This window comes from Sabethes cyaneus, chromosome 3 (genome assembly GCF_943734655.1).
Source record: "Sabethes cyaneus chromosome 3, idSabCyanKW18_F2, whole genome shotgun sequence".
In the NCBI taxonomy this organism is placed as follows: domain Eukaryota; kingdom Metazoa; phylum Arthropoda; class Insecta; order Diptera; family Culicidae; genus Sabethes; species Sabethes cyaneus.
In genome coordinates this window covers 206,694,714-206,707,932 of record NC_071355.1, presented here as the reverse complement: position 1 = coordinate 206,707,932, position 13,219 = coordinate 206,694,714, and the positions used below count along the sequence as shown (strand labels likewise).

At 39.3% G+C, this 13,219-nt stretch overlaps 1 protein-coding gene across 1 annotated transcript in view; it reads right to left on the bottom strand.

The window, feature by feature from the left end:
• LOC128740638 (thioester-containing protein 1 allele R1-like) overlaps nt 1-9,836 on the bottom strand; it is a 30,762-nt gene extending 20,926 nt beyond the window's left edge. The window contains exons 1-5 of the mRNA XM_053836201.1: nt 9,731-9,836; nt 9,111-9,297; nt 8,685-9,047; nt 8,294-8,624; nt 7,951-8,237 (exon numbers count right to left, since the gene is read on the bottom strand). Coding sequence (XP_053692176.1) covers nt 7,951-8,237; nt 8,294-8,624; nt 8,685-9,047; nt 9,111-9,297; nt 9,731-9,792 — 1,230 coding nt within the window. The 5' untranslated portion in view covers nt 9,793-9,836. The remainder of the gene's footprint in view (nt 1-7,950; nt 8,238-8,293; nt 8,625-8,684; nt 9,048-9,110; nt 9,298-9,730) is intronic.
• Between the last annotated feature and the right edge of the window lie 3,383 nt (nt 9,837-13,219).

Here is a 13,219-nt window from a genome sequence, read left to right as displayed (position 1 = left end):
AAATTAATCTTTTGTAAGTATCAAATCTGTTAGCAATCATCAAATGTTAATCATAGTCACATAATGCTATGTTCCACATAGTTGACGCTTATATTGAAATCGATTTTCTATCGATTCATCCCTTTGCTGGCATTCTTTAACAGTTTACTCCTACAATCGGTCCCCGAACAACTCATAAATTGCTTATCTTAAATTTAAGCAATAAATAAGTATTGTATTTTTATATTTCTTATTTCTTATATTTTTTGATAAAACTAATTCATTTCTACTTTACAGTGATTTGGTATTTCCTATCACTCCTCTATTAGCGGGCAACCATCATCCTAGAGTCTAAAGGACCGAATAGCGACATCCATCTATTTATTGGCAACAGTAATTATAGTACTGATTTTTAAGATGTGCTATCAGCTCAAACATAGTTCTTTTCAGGGCCACCAAACAATTTCAAACGGTTTTTTTCAAAACCACCATTGATTCAATGAAGAATAAAATCAGAATATTTCGCTCTTCTTTTACAAATAAACACTCAAACAATGATACTCACAAATACTCAAATATGCATATGCCAGAAATGCAGTTTACATTAGTCTTTGATTTAATGATCAGACATAGTTATACTTCATCGATTAAAACATGTTATCAATATAATGAGTATCATATGACACAGTCCTACGTCACCCTTTCGTACAACCCTTAGGGCTGTATACCTTGTAGTTTTTATTTTTAAATGCTATAAGTATATTTTTAAATATGTTTCTATGTAAATGAAAACTAAATTTTCGAAAATAGTAATCTGATTAAAGTCTTAAGAATGCAATAGAACTCTGTTATATCCACTAGTTCGATATATTATTTATTTATTTATTTATTTATATATGACTAGCTGACCCGACAAACTTCGTATTGCCACAAATTAACCTGTGTTGTACATAAATCATGAATCTCGGATGATCTTTGTCACTATCTCGAGTTTTGCAAGCCCCCCAGTGGGCGGCGCTTCCGACGACGGGTCACCGGCAACACTCGCGACCGGCTCGTCCTGAATGATCTAGTGTTACTATAGATAGTTTTTGTGGTCTTGTTATTGATTAATGTTTTATGGAAGAGTCTCGAATTTCTCGAGTTGGATTAGTTTTTGAGTTTCGCAAAAATTTCTGTTTTATTTGTATGAGAGTCCATATCCCCCTACCACAGGGGTGAGAGGTCTCTAACTATCATAAAATAAATTCAAGACTCAAAAATCTCCTACATGCTAAATTTGGTTCCATTTGCTTGATTAGTACTCAAATTATAAGGAAATTTATATTTCATTTATATGGGAGCCCACCCTTTTAAAAGGGAAAGGGGTCGTAATACACCACAGAAAAAAAATTCTGCCATCTAAAACTCTCACATGCCAAATTTGGTTCCATTTGCTTGATTAGTTCTAAAGTTATGAGCAAATTTGTATTTCGTTTGAATGGGAGCCCCCTCCCCTCCTAAAAAGGTAAGAAGTCCTAATTCATCATGGGAAAAATGGTTGCCTCCAAAAACACCCACATGCCAAATATGGTTCCATTTGCTTGATTAGTTCTCGAATTATGAGGAAATTTGTATTTCATTTGTGTAGAAGCCCCCCGTCTTGAAGTGTGGAAGGATCCTAATTCACCGTAGAAAATATTTTTGCCTCCAAAAACCTCCACATGCCGAATTTGGTTCTATTTGCTTGATTAGTTCTCGAGTTATGGGGAAATTTGTAAATTCATTTGTATTGGAGCCCCCCCTCCTAATGTGGGAAGAGATCCTAATTCATCACAGAAAAAATTCTTGCCTCCAAAAACACCTACACGCCAAATTTGGTTCCATTTGCTGGATTAGTTCTCGAGTTATGAGGAAATTTGTATTTCGTTTGTATAGGACCCCCCTCCTAAAGTGGGGAGGGGTCCCAATTCATCATTGAAAAAAAAAATTGTCTCCAAAAACACACATATGCCAAATTTGGTTCAATTCGCTTGATTAGTTCTCGAGTTATGAGGAAATTTGTATTTCATTTGTACAGGAGCCCCTCCTCTTAAAGTGGGGAGGGGTCCTAATTCACCATAGAAAATTTTCTTGCTCTCGAAAACCTTCACATGCCAAATTTGGTTGCATTTCCTTGATTAGTTCTCGAGTTATGAGGAAATTTGTATGGAAGCACCCCCTCTTAAAGGGGAGAGGAGTTATAATTCCTCTTATAAAGAGGGGAGGGGTTTCAATTCACCATAGAATAAATTCTTTTCACCAAAAAAAACACCCACATGCCAAATGTTGTTCTATTTGCTTGATTAGTTCTCGAGTTAGGAGGAAATTTGTATTTCATTTGTACAGGAGCCCCCCCTCTTAGAGTGGGGAGGGGTCCTAATTCACCGTAGAAAATTTTCCTGCCCTCGAAAACCTTCACATGCCAAATTTGGTTCCATTTGCTTGATTAGTTCTCGAGTTATGAGGAAATTTGTATGGAAGCCCCCCCTCTTAAAGGGGAGAGGAGTTACAATTCCCCTTATAAAGAGGGATGGGTTTCAATTTACCATTGAATAAATTCTTGTCACCGAAAACACCCACATGCCAAATTTGGTTCTATTTGCTTGATTAGTTCTCGAGTTATGAGGAAATTTGTATTTCATTTGTATAGGAGCCCCCCCTCCTAAAGTGGGGAGAGGTTCTTATTCATCATAGAAAAACTTCTTGCCTCCAAAAACACCTACATGCCAAATTTGGTTCCATTTGCTGGATTAGCTCTCGAGTTATAAGGAAATTTGTATTTCGTTTGTATAGGAGCCCCCCCCCCCACTTAAAGTGGGGAGGGGTCCCAATTCATCATAGAAAAAAATTTTGTCTCCAAAAACACACACATGCCAAATTTGGTTCCATTTGCTTAATTAGTTCTCGAGTTATGAGGAAATTGGTATTTCATTTGTACAGGAGCCCCCCCTCTTAAAGTGAGGAGGGGTCCTAATTCAACATAGAAAATTTTCTTGCCCTCGAAAACTTTCACATGCCAAATTTGGTTCCATTTGCTTGATTAGTTCTCGAGTTATGAGGAAATTTGTATGGAAACCCCCCCTCTTACAGGGGAGAGGAGTTATAATTCCCCTTATAAAGAGGGGAGGGGTCTCAAATTACCCTAGAATAAATTCTTGTCACCGAAAACACCCACATGCCAAATTTGGTTCTATTTGCTTGATTAGTTCTCGAGTTATGCAGAAATTTGTGTTTCATTTGTATGGGAGCCCCCCCTCTTAGTGGGGGGAGGGGTCTCTAACCATCACGAAAACCTTTCCTGGCCCCAAAAACCTCTACATGCAAATTTTCACGCCGATTGGTTCAGTAGTTTTTGATTCTATAAGGAACACAGGACAGACAGACAGACAGACAGACAGACAGACTTCTGTCTGTCAGATTTCAGACAGACAGACAGACTTCTGTCTGTCAGATTTCAGACAGACAGACAGACTTCTGTCTGTCAGATTTCTGTCTGTCTGTCTGTCTGTCTGTCTGTCTGTCTGTCTGTCTGTCTGTCTGTCTGTCTGTCTGTCTGTCTGTCTGTCTGTCTGTCTGTCTGTCTGTCTGTCTGTCTGTCTGTCTGTCTGTCTGTCTGTCTGTCTGTCTGTCTGTCTGTCTGTCTGTCTGTCTGTCTGTCTGTCTGTCTGTCTGTCTGTCTGTCTGTCTGTCTGTCTGTCTGTCTGTCTGTCTGTCTGTCTGTCTGTCTGTCTGTCTGTCTGTCTGTCTGTCTGTCTGTCTGTCTGTCTGTCTGTCTGTCTGTCTGTCTGTCTGTCTGTCTGTCTGTCTGTCTGTCTGTCTGTCTGTCTGTCTGTCTGTCTGTCTGTCTGTCTGTCTGTCTGTCTGTCTGTCTGTCTGTCTGTCTGTCTGTCTGTCTGTCTGTCTGTCTGTCTGTCTGTCTGTCTGTCTGTCTGTCTGTCTGTCTGTCTGTCTGTCTGTCTGTCTGTCTGTCTGTCTGTCTGTCTGTCTGTCTGTCTGTCTGTCTGTCTGTCTGTCTGTCTGTCTGTCTGTCTGTCTGTCTGTCTGTCTGTCTGTCTGTCTGTCTGTCTGTCTGTCTGTCTGTCTGTCTGTCTGTCTGTCTGTCTGTCTGTCTGTCTGTCTGTCTGTCTGTCTGTCTGTCTGTCTGTCTGTCTGTCTGTCTGTCTGTCTGTCTGTCTGTCTGTCTGTCTGTCTGTCTGTCTGTCTGTCTGTCTGTCTGTCTGTCTGTCTGTCTGTCTGTCTGTCTGTCTGTCTGTCTGTCTGTCTGTCTGTCTGTCTGTCTGTCTGTCTGTCTGTCTGTCTGTCTGTCTGTCTGTCTGTCTGTCTGTCTGTCTGTCTGTCTGTCTGTCTGTCTGTCTGTCTGTCTGTCTGTCTGTCTGTCTGTCTGTCTGTCTGTCTGTCTGTCTGTCTGTCTGTCTGTCTGTCTGTCTGTCTGTCTGTCTGTCTGTCTGTCTGTCTGTCTGTCTGTCTGTCTGTCTGTCTGTCTGTCTGTCTGTCTGTCTGTCTGTCTGTCTGTCTGTCTGTCTGTCTGTCTGTCTGTCTGTCTGTCTGTCTGTCTGTCTGTCTGTCTGTCTGTCTGTCTGTCTGTCTGTCTGTCTGTCTGTCTGTCTGTCTGTCTGTCTGTCTGTCTGTCTGTCTGTCTGTCTGTCTGTCTGTCTGTCTGTCTGTCTGTCTGTCTGTCTGTCTGTCTGTCTGTCTGTCTGTCTGTCTGTCTGTCTGTCTGTCTGTCTGTCTGTCTGTCTGTCTGTCTGTCTGTCTGTCTGTCTGTCTGTCTGTCTGTCTGTCTGTCTGTCTGTCTGTCTGTCTGTCTGTCTGTCTGTCTGTCTGTCTGTCTGTCTGTCTGTCTGTCTGTCTGTCTGTCTGTCTGTCTGTCTGTCTGTCTGTCTGTCTGTCTGTCTGTCTGTCTGTCTGTCTGTCTGTCTGTCTGTCTGTCTGTCTGTCTGTCTGTCTGTCTGTCTGTCTGTCTGTCTGTCTGTCTGTCTGTCTGTCTGTCTGTCTGTCTGTCTGTCTGTCTGTCTGTCTGTCTGTCTGTCTGTCTGTCTGTCTGTCTGTCTGTCTGTCTGTCTGTCTGTCTGTCTGTCTGTCTGTCTGTCTGTCTGTCTGTCTGTCTGTCTGTCTGTCTGTCTGTCTGTCTGTCTGTCTGTCTGTCTGTCTGTCTGTCTGTCTGTCTGTCTGTCTGTCTGTCTGTCTGTCTGTCTGTCTGTCTGTCTGTCTGTCTGTCTGTCTGTCTGTCTGTCTGTCTGTCTGTCTGTCTGTCTGTCTGTCTGTCTGTCTGTCTGTCTGTCTGTCTGTCTGTCTGTCTGTCTGTCTGTCTGTCTGTCTGTCTGTCTGTCTGTCTGTCTGTCTGTCTGTCTGTCTGTCTGTCTGTCTGTCTGTCTGTCTGTCTGTCTGTCTGTCTGTCTGTCTGTCTGTCTGTCTGTCTGTCTGTCTGTCTGTCTGTCTGTCTGTCTGTCTGTCTGTCTGTCTGTCTGTCTGTCTGTCTGTCTGTCTGTCTGTCTGTCTGTCTGTCTGTCTGTCTGTCTGTCTGTCTGTCTGTCTGTCTGTCTGTCTGTCTGTCTGTCTGTCTGTCTGTCTGTCTGTCTGTCTGTCTGTCTGTCTGTCTGTCTGTCTGTCTGTCTGTCTGTCTGTCTGTCTGTCTGTCTGTCTGTCTGTCTGTCTGTCTGTCTGTCTGTCTGTCTGTCTGTCTGTCTGTCTGTCTGTCTGTCTGTCTGTCTGTCTGTCTGTCTGTCTGTCTGTCTGTCTGTCTGTCTGTCTGTCTGTCTGTCTGTCTGTCTGTCTGTCTGTCTGTCTGTCTGTCTGTCTGTCTGTCTGTCTGTCTGTCTGTCTGTCTGTCTGTCTGTCTGTCTGTCTGTCTGTCTGTCTGTCTGTCTGTCTGTCTGTCTGTCTGTCTGTCTGTCTGTCTGTCTGTCTGTCTGTCTGTCTGTCTGTCTGTCTGTCTGTCTGTCTGTCTGTCTGTCTGTCTGTCTGTCTGTCTGTCTGTCTGTCTGTCTGTCTGTCTGTCTGTCTGTCTGTCTGTCTGTCTGTCTGTCTGTCTGTCTGTCTGTCTGTCTGTCTGTCTGTCTGTCTGTCTGTCTGTCTGTCTGTCTGTCTGTCTGTCTGTCTGTCTGTCTGTCTGTCTGTCTGTCTGTCTGTCTGTCTGTCTGTCTGTCTGTCTGTCTGTCTGTCTGTCTGTCTGTCTGTCTGTCTGTCTGTCTGTCTGTCTGTCTGTCTGTCTGTCTGTCTGTCTGTCTGTCTGTCTGTCTGTCTGTCTGTCTGTCTGTCTGTCTGTCTGTCTGTCTGTCTGTCTGTCTGTCTGTCTGTCTGTCTGTCTGTCTGTCTGTCTGTCTGTCTGTCTGTCCGTATGTTCCTTATAGAATCGAAAACTAGTGAACCAATCGGCATGAAACTATGCATGTAGAGGTTTTTTGGGGCCAGGAAAGGTTTTAGTGATGGTTAGAAACCCCTCCCCCCACTAAAAGGGGGGGGGGGGGCTCCCATACAAATGAAACACAAATTTCTGCATAACTCGACAACTAATCAAGCAAATAGAACAAAATTTGGCATGTGGGTGTTTTCGGTGACAAGAATTTATTCTATGGTAAATTGAGACCCCTCCCCTCTTTATAAGGGGAATTATAACTCCTCTCTTCTTTAAAGGGGGTGTTTCCATACGAATTTCCTCACAACTCGAGAACTAATCAAGCAAATGGAACCAAATTTGACATGTAAGTGGTTTTGGACGCAAGATTTTTTTCTATGGTGAATTGAGACCCCTCTCTTCTTTAGAAAGCCAGTTATGGCCCATCTCCCCGTTAAGAGGGTTCCATACAAATGAAATGCAAATTTCCTCTTATCTCGAGAACTAATCAATCAAATGGAACCCAATTTGGCATGTGGGAGTTTTAGATGGCAGAAATTTTTTCTATGGTGAATTACGACCCCTTCCCCTTTTAAGAGGGGAGCTCCCATACAAATGAAATTCAAATTTCCTTATAACTTGAGAACTAATCAAGCAAATGGAACCAAATTTGGCATGTGGGAGATTTTGGAGTCTTGAATTTATTTTACGATAGTTAGAGACTTCTCCCTGTGGTAGGGGGATATGGACTCTCATACAAATAAAACAGAAATTTTTGCGAAACTCAAAAACTAATCGAACTCGAGGAATTCGAGACTCTTCCATAAAACATTAGTCAATACAAGACCACAAAAACTATCTATAGTAACACTAGTTCATTCAGGACGAGACGGTCGCGAGTGTTGCCGGTGACCCGCCGTCGGAAGCGCCGCCCACTGGGGAGCTTGCAAAACTCGAGATTGTGACAAAGATCATCCGAGATTCATAATTTATGTACAACACAGGTTAATTTGTGGCAATACGAAGTTTGTCGGGTCAGCTAGTATTTCTATAAATAGAAATAATTAAAATTATTCCCAGGAATCCTTAATTGTGGCTGTGATGGTATTAATAAGAATAAGAATAAGAATAAGAAATTCGTCTCCTGTAAAATTTAGTGAATGGTCCATAGACTACTATAATTCAAAACGGCTCAATCGTACACTGTTTAACTTACGATAATTCATCACACAACAGTTGGAGAAAAATAAATGAATACATTTTATTACCAATTATGTTGACATATGAACTCAATATATCTCAGCCATTTAACAAACACCTCCGCCAATTTGATGAAGCCGTCGCTGTTCGAATTGGTTAAATTTGAAAGTCTTGCTCAAGCGGCAGGTGCCGAGTTCATCCACCGGTAACCACCATTTAACCTAGTTTCAGGCGTTTATATAATGCGAGTTGCATACTTTTAACATACTTGATGTTTTGCTTAAGGGGTGCGTTTTGCACCATTTTACCCTACCTCCAACAGTTACCAATCAAATGATTTGTTTTCTACTGAGATTCTGAGCTTATATAATTACTATATTACTGTTTCAAGCATCACACTGTATGAGATTGCTTACCTTAACGTGCATTCTATCGGCACTTTCTGGTGGTCTTAAAACCAACGTAGCTAAACCCTTGCGAATAATACCTTGCATTAAATCTTCCCTCGCCAAGGATTCTCCAGTATAATATATTAAAATGTCTGCTACGGACTCCTCTGGTGCTGGCTCACCATTGTGATCCGTTATCGATAAATCCATTTGAAACGGTAAACCGGGTTTGAATCGCGACATAGATTTGGCCAACGAATATCTGTATGGATGTTTATATACGGGTATTACTTCCATGAGATTCTCCGTGCGATCTAAAATGTAAGAAATTTATCTAATCTAACTTAGGATTTCCGTAGTCATCATTTACTTGTAAATGTTTCTGTTACTTTCACCTTGACGAAGACATCTCTATGAAATACATTTTGTCCAACTTCTATTGCTAGAACATAATTAAGAACAAAATCTACAGTAGCTGTTCCGGAAATAGGCTTTGTTATTGTCATGTCGGGGTTTTCCATTTTTTCGTGGAAAAATAGGTCTACCCGAACTGTCCCGTTAACGTGCCTACCGGATATATCTGTTGATTCTACAGTTACGCTAATCGTTTTCTTCTCAATCAGCAGAATTTCAGAAGGATATGCTTTAACAAAAAAGTTTGGCAGTATGTATTCTCTTACTTCAATTTGCTTCTCTACTTTCTGCAAAAATAATCAGGCTTTACATTCGACGCAATTCTTATGTTCTTAATTGAAACACACATAATTCCCAGCTGTCACCAATATTTTCCAATTGCCAAAATTCGATGAAGATGGCAGACGCACTGTCGACTGAAAGATCCCTTTGTGCAATTTAGCATATTTCCATTGCCTAATAAACTTCCCTTCCGTGTTATAAAATCCAATATCCACAGTGTTGTAATTCGTCACCGGCCGTGTATCGGCACCCACTGCAATAACTCTAAACCTAACAACATCTCCAGGTACATAGATTGGTTTATCGGTTTGAATGAATATTGATGAAGTTTTTCCATTGTAAAACAAATCAATAATTTCATTGAAAATTAAATGAGCATCTAGGCTTCGTATTGATAGAAAGTATGTACCCTGTGGAATAGCCCCGACCTGCAAGATTGTAATTACTTTTTTTTCGTATCGACCCAATTCGAAACCAGAAACAAAAATCACCTGAAAGCTCGAAAATCCTGGTGACTTGCTGAAGAGTTTTAATTCTTTTGTTGCATTCAAAACGGTAATCCCTTCGCTGGAGCCTTCCAAATCTAGCCTCAATCGGAGATCATTCGTGAACAAATTGGTGAAGGCTATGCTATAGATATTATTTGGTCGAATACATGTGGAACCCAAGACTGACAATCTGAAAGTTAATTACATTACAATACGATTCCTATATTTAGTTTTCACTTTCAATAAGTTATTTAAAAAGTGGCATTGAATTTCCTAAATGCTCCCTAATATCCGACACCGATTCTTGACCGGATACTACCGTTATGCCATTCCGTTCAACAGTTAAACACGCCTTATCACTGATAAATCAAAACTTGATCTGATTTTACGGAAAAAAGCTTCGTCTGTTGTCGAAAATCCTTAATTTGCTTCGCATTGTTGACCACTGCTTAGCAGATCACAAATATTTCACGCTAAGTATTAAATATTATAAATCTAAATTAAATTTATTATAAATCTCGGACGAAAAGTACGATTCCACTGTTTCACTGATAAATTTCACTGGGTTTCCCAAAAGTATTTGTGGTCGTATTTTTATGAGATAAAGAAAGGCCATCACTAACTTCTGGCTTTTACAGACCGTCGCGAACAATCCGCAGCTGAGCAAAATTCTAAAATACCACATGGTAGATGCGGCTACTGATTGTAACTGGCAGTTGTACTACACTTTATTCTGGTAATTATTCACACATTCGTTTCTTACGGCGATCTCGACCCAACTGATCCACCGCTGTCGGCCAAAAGTCAATATATATTTCATATTCTTATCAGTTAGGACAAAAAAATTGCTGTGAGTAAGGAAACCCGAGAACGATCACTTTCATCGAAATATAATTTAGTGTACTAAATCCTAGTGAAATCTATTCTTAGACATCTATTACGACCGCCAATTTGACTGTCAATCACCGTTAAATAGAACTTTACTGAACAATTATTACATAACCCTCTAACGGAATAGGTCGTCTGTAGAGGGCCTTCCCCGATCAGGAGGGCATACCAAGATAACATCAAATTTATAACACACTCTGATATTTATAACACATTGTGTTACAAATCGGAAATAAACTGATCAGGAAGTGAAAACAAAAGTTTCAAGTTTGTAACAGATTCTGATAGTTATAACTCATTGAGTTATATAGGAGTAATATGGCTTTGGGCACTATTAAAAATATTACATATCGTCACAGGCGTGCCCGGGACACACACTGGGGCACGTGGCATACCTTTTCTATAAAATTTAACGCAAGCTTTATGTGTAATTTCAAATCTGATTTCAAGCCATATTTTACATGCAATACCAGCCTAACTTCAAGTAAAATTTCAAGTTAAATTTTAAGTCCTATTTCAAGTCTAATTTCATGTTTATTTTGAATTCAATTTGAATTCTAAATTTAAGTCGAATTTAATGTCCAATTTCAAGTTTAAATTTTGATCCAATATCAAATCCAATACCACGTCCATTTGACATCCAATTTCCAGTAAAATTCAAAGTTAAATTTAGTGTCTAAGTGGAATCTAAGTCCTATTTTATGTTCAGTTTCAGTGCATCAGAACGAAATAAGGATCACAGGTAGCGAATTCTTATATCTACGTCGTTCAATCAATTGTGCATTAAGAAAATTTTGTCGTCAATTCTAGACTTTTTTTGTTTGTTTGGATAACAATTTTGTAAGGATCCGTCAACAGCAAGTGTATAAAATTAAAACATAACCCGATCAGGAGGGCATAACAAGATAACATCAAATTTATAACACATTCTGATATTTATAACACATTGTGTTACAAATCGGAAATAAACTGCTCAGGAAGCGTAAACAAAAGTTTCAAGTTTGTAACAGATTCTAATAGTTATAACTCATTGAGTTATATAGGAGAATTAGGGCTTTGGCCACTACTAAAAATGTTACATATCATCACTGGCGTGCCCGGGACACACAATGGGGAACGTGCCATACCTTTTCTATAAAATTTAACGCAAATTTTATGTGTAATTTCAAATCTGATTTCAAGCCAAATTTTACATGCAATACCAGCCTAACTTCAAGTAAACTTTCAAGTACTATTTCAAGTAAAATTTCATGTTTATTTTGAATTCAATTTGAATTCTAAATTTAATTAGAATTTAATGTCCAATATCAAGTTTAAATTTTGGTCCAATATCAAATCCAATACCATGTCCATTTGACATGCAATTTCAAATGAAATTCAAAGTAAAATTTCGTGTCTAATTTCAAGTGCAATTGCAAATTGCAATCTAATTCCTATTCAGTTGTTCAGTTTTCAGTGTTCAGTTTCAGTGCATCAGAAGGAAATAACGATTACATGTAGCGAATTCTTATATCTATCAATTTTGCATTAAGAAAATTTTGTCGTCAATTCTAGACTTTTTTGTTTGTTTGGATAACAATTTTTTTAAGCATCCGACAACAGCAAGTGTATAAAATGAAAACATAAACTATTGCAGTTAGAAATATACTCGATTCAAAATGCCGCTCCTGTTAAGCCATCTTTTATGTATTTTCTGCACTTTATTAGGTTCTAACAACGAATTGAAACGAACTACGAAATAGGATTAAAAAGAAAATCTCTCAAACTTTTATTTTGTTGGTAGATGCTTGGAACCAAACGTAATCGAGCAAGCACATTATGAAAAAAAAATAACGATAAAATAAAATGTTTTAGTTTTTTTCTCGGTTTACGTCTTGTTTACAAAATTTGAAAGCAACAAGTGTTTTCTCCAATCCTTTACTAACAAAACCTCGTATAATTGAGAAATATTTTCTTCCACGCATATCAAAATAATTAGGTTCATAATAGTTTTTAATCTTTACTGTGGTTGGTTCCTACCAAAATCAGCAATAACATTTATAGAATTAAAACCTGAAATATAAAACTCATTTTAAAAAAAAGTTTGAATGGCCAGGTTCACTTCAATTTATTTTCTGGTATATTTGAAAGCACTTCGAGCAACACTGTCAGAACGGTGCAACACTGATAAAACGGATTCGATTTCTTTTTCTTGATCACGGTCTCGTACCAAAAGAGATCTATTTATAGACAGCTCGAACAGCAAAAACTGACAACTGACAGAATAAGCTCTCGGTCAAATCACATGAGCATTTAAACTACCTACATTCAAGAGTAGTTCTGGTACAGTGGTTAAGACTAAAGAAACTGACTAAAGAAAAGACACTGGAGCTCAGTCACTCACGGCCTCCTGTCATCATTAAACCTGATTTGCTCAACGATGATTGTTGTGCGTGACTCTGTTCAAAGTTGCTAGGAAAAGTTCGAACAATATTTTTTCGAGTTCAACATTTAGGCGATTTTATGAACTGTACGATACAAATTTGATTGCCTGGTGTTTTTGTTAGGCAGCACGGATCGATTTCGTGATGATACGATGATATTTGTTGCCGGTCATTAGCAGTCATTAATTTCTCCCGCGTTGATCGACTGATACTTCGCAAGTTTTCGAGCAAAAGATTCAGAAGGTTTCATCGAGATTCATGCGCACTTGGTTTCGACGAAACGAAAATGAGTTACCTGTCACTTCTTTAGTCAGTTTCTTTAAGTAGAACCTAAAGAAACTGACTAAAGAACTGACATAGGAACTCATATTCCATTCGTCGAAACCAAGTGCACATGAATCTCGATGAAACCTTCTGAATCTTTTGCTCGAAAACTTGCGGAGTATCAGTCGATGAACGCGACTGAAAATAATGATTGTAAGCAAACGGCAACAAATATCATCGTATCATCACGAAATCGATCCGTGCTGCCTAACGAAAACATCAGGCAATCAAATTTGTATCGTACAGTTCATAAAATCGCCTAAATGTTGAACTCGAAAAAATATTGTTCGAACTTTTCCTAGCAACTTTGAACAGAGTCACGCACAACAATCATCGTTGAGCAAATCAGGTTTAATGATGACAGGAGGCCGTGAGTGACTGAGCTCCAGTGTCTTTTCTTTAGTCAGTTTCTTTAGTAGAACCTTACCCAGAGTAAACGCATCTCTCAATCCACGTACGTTAATGCCATAGCATTGC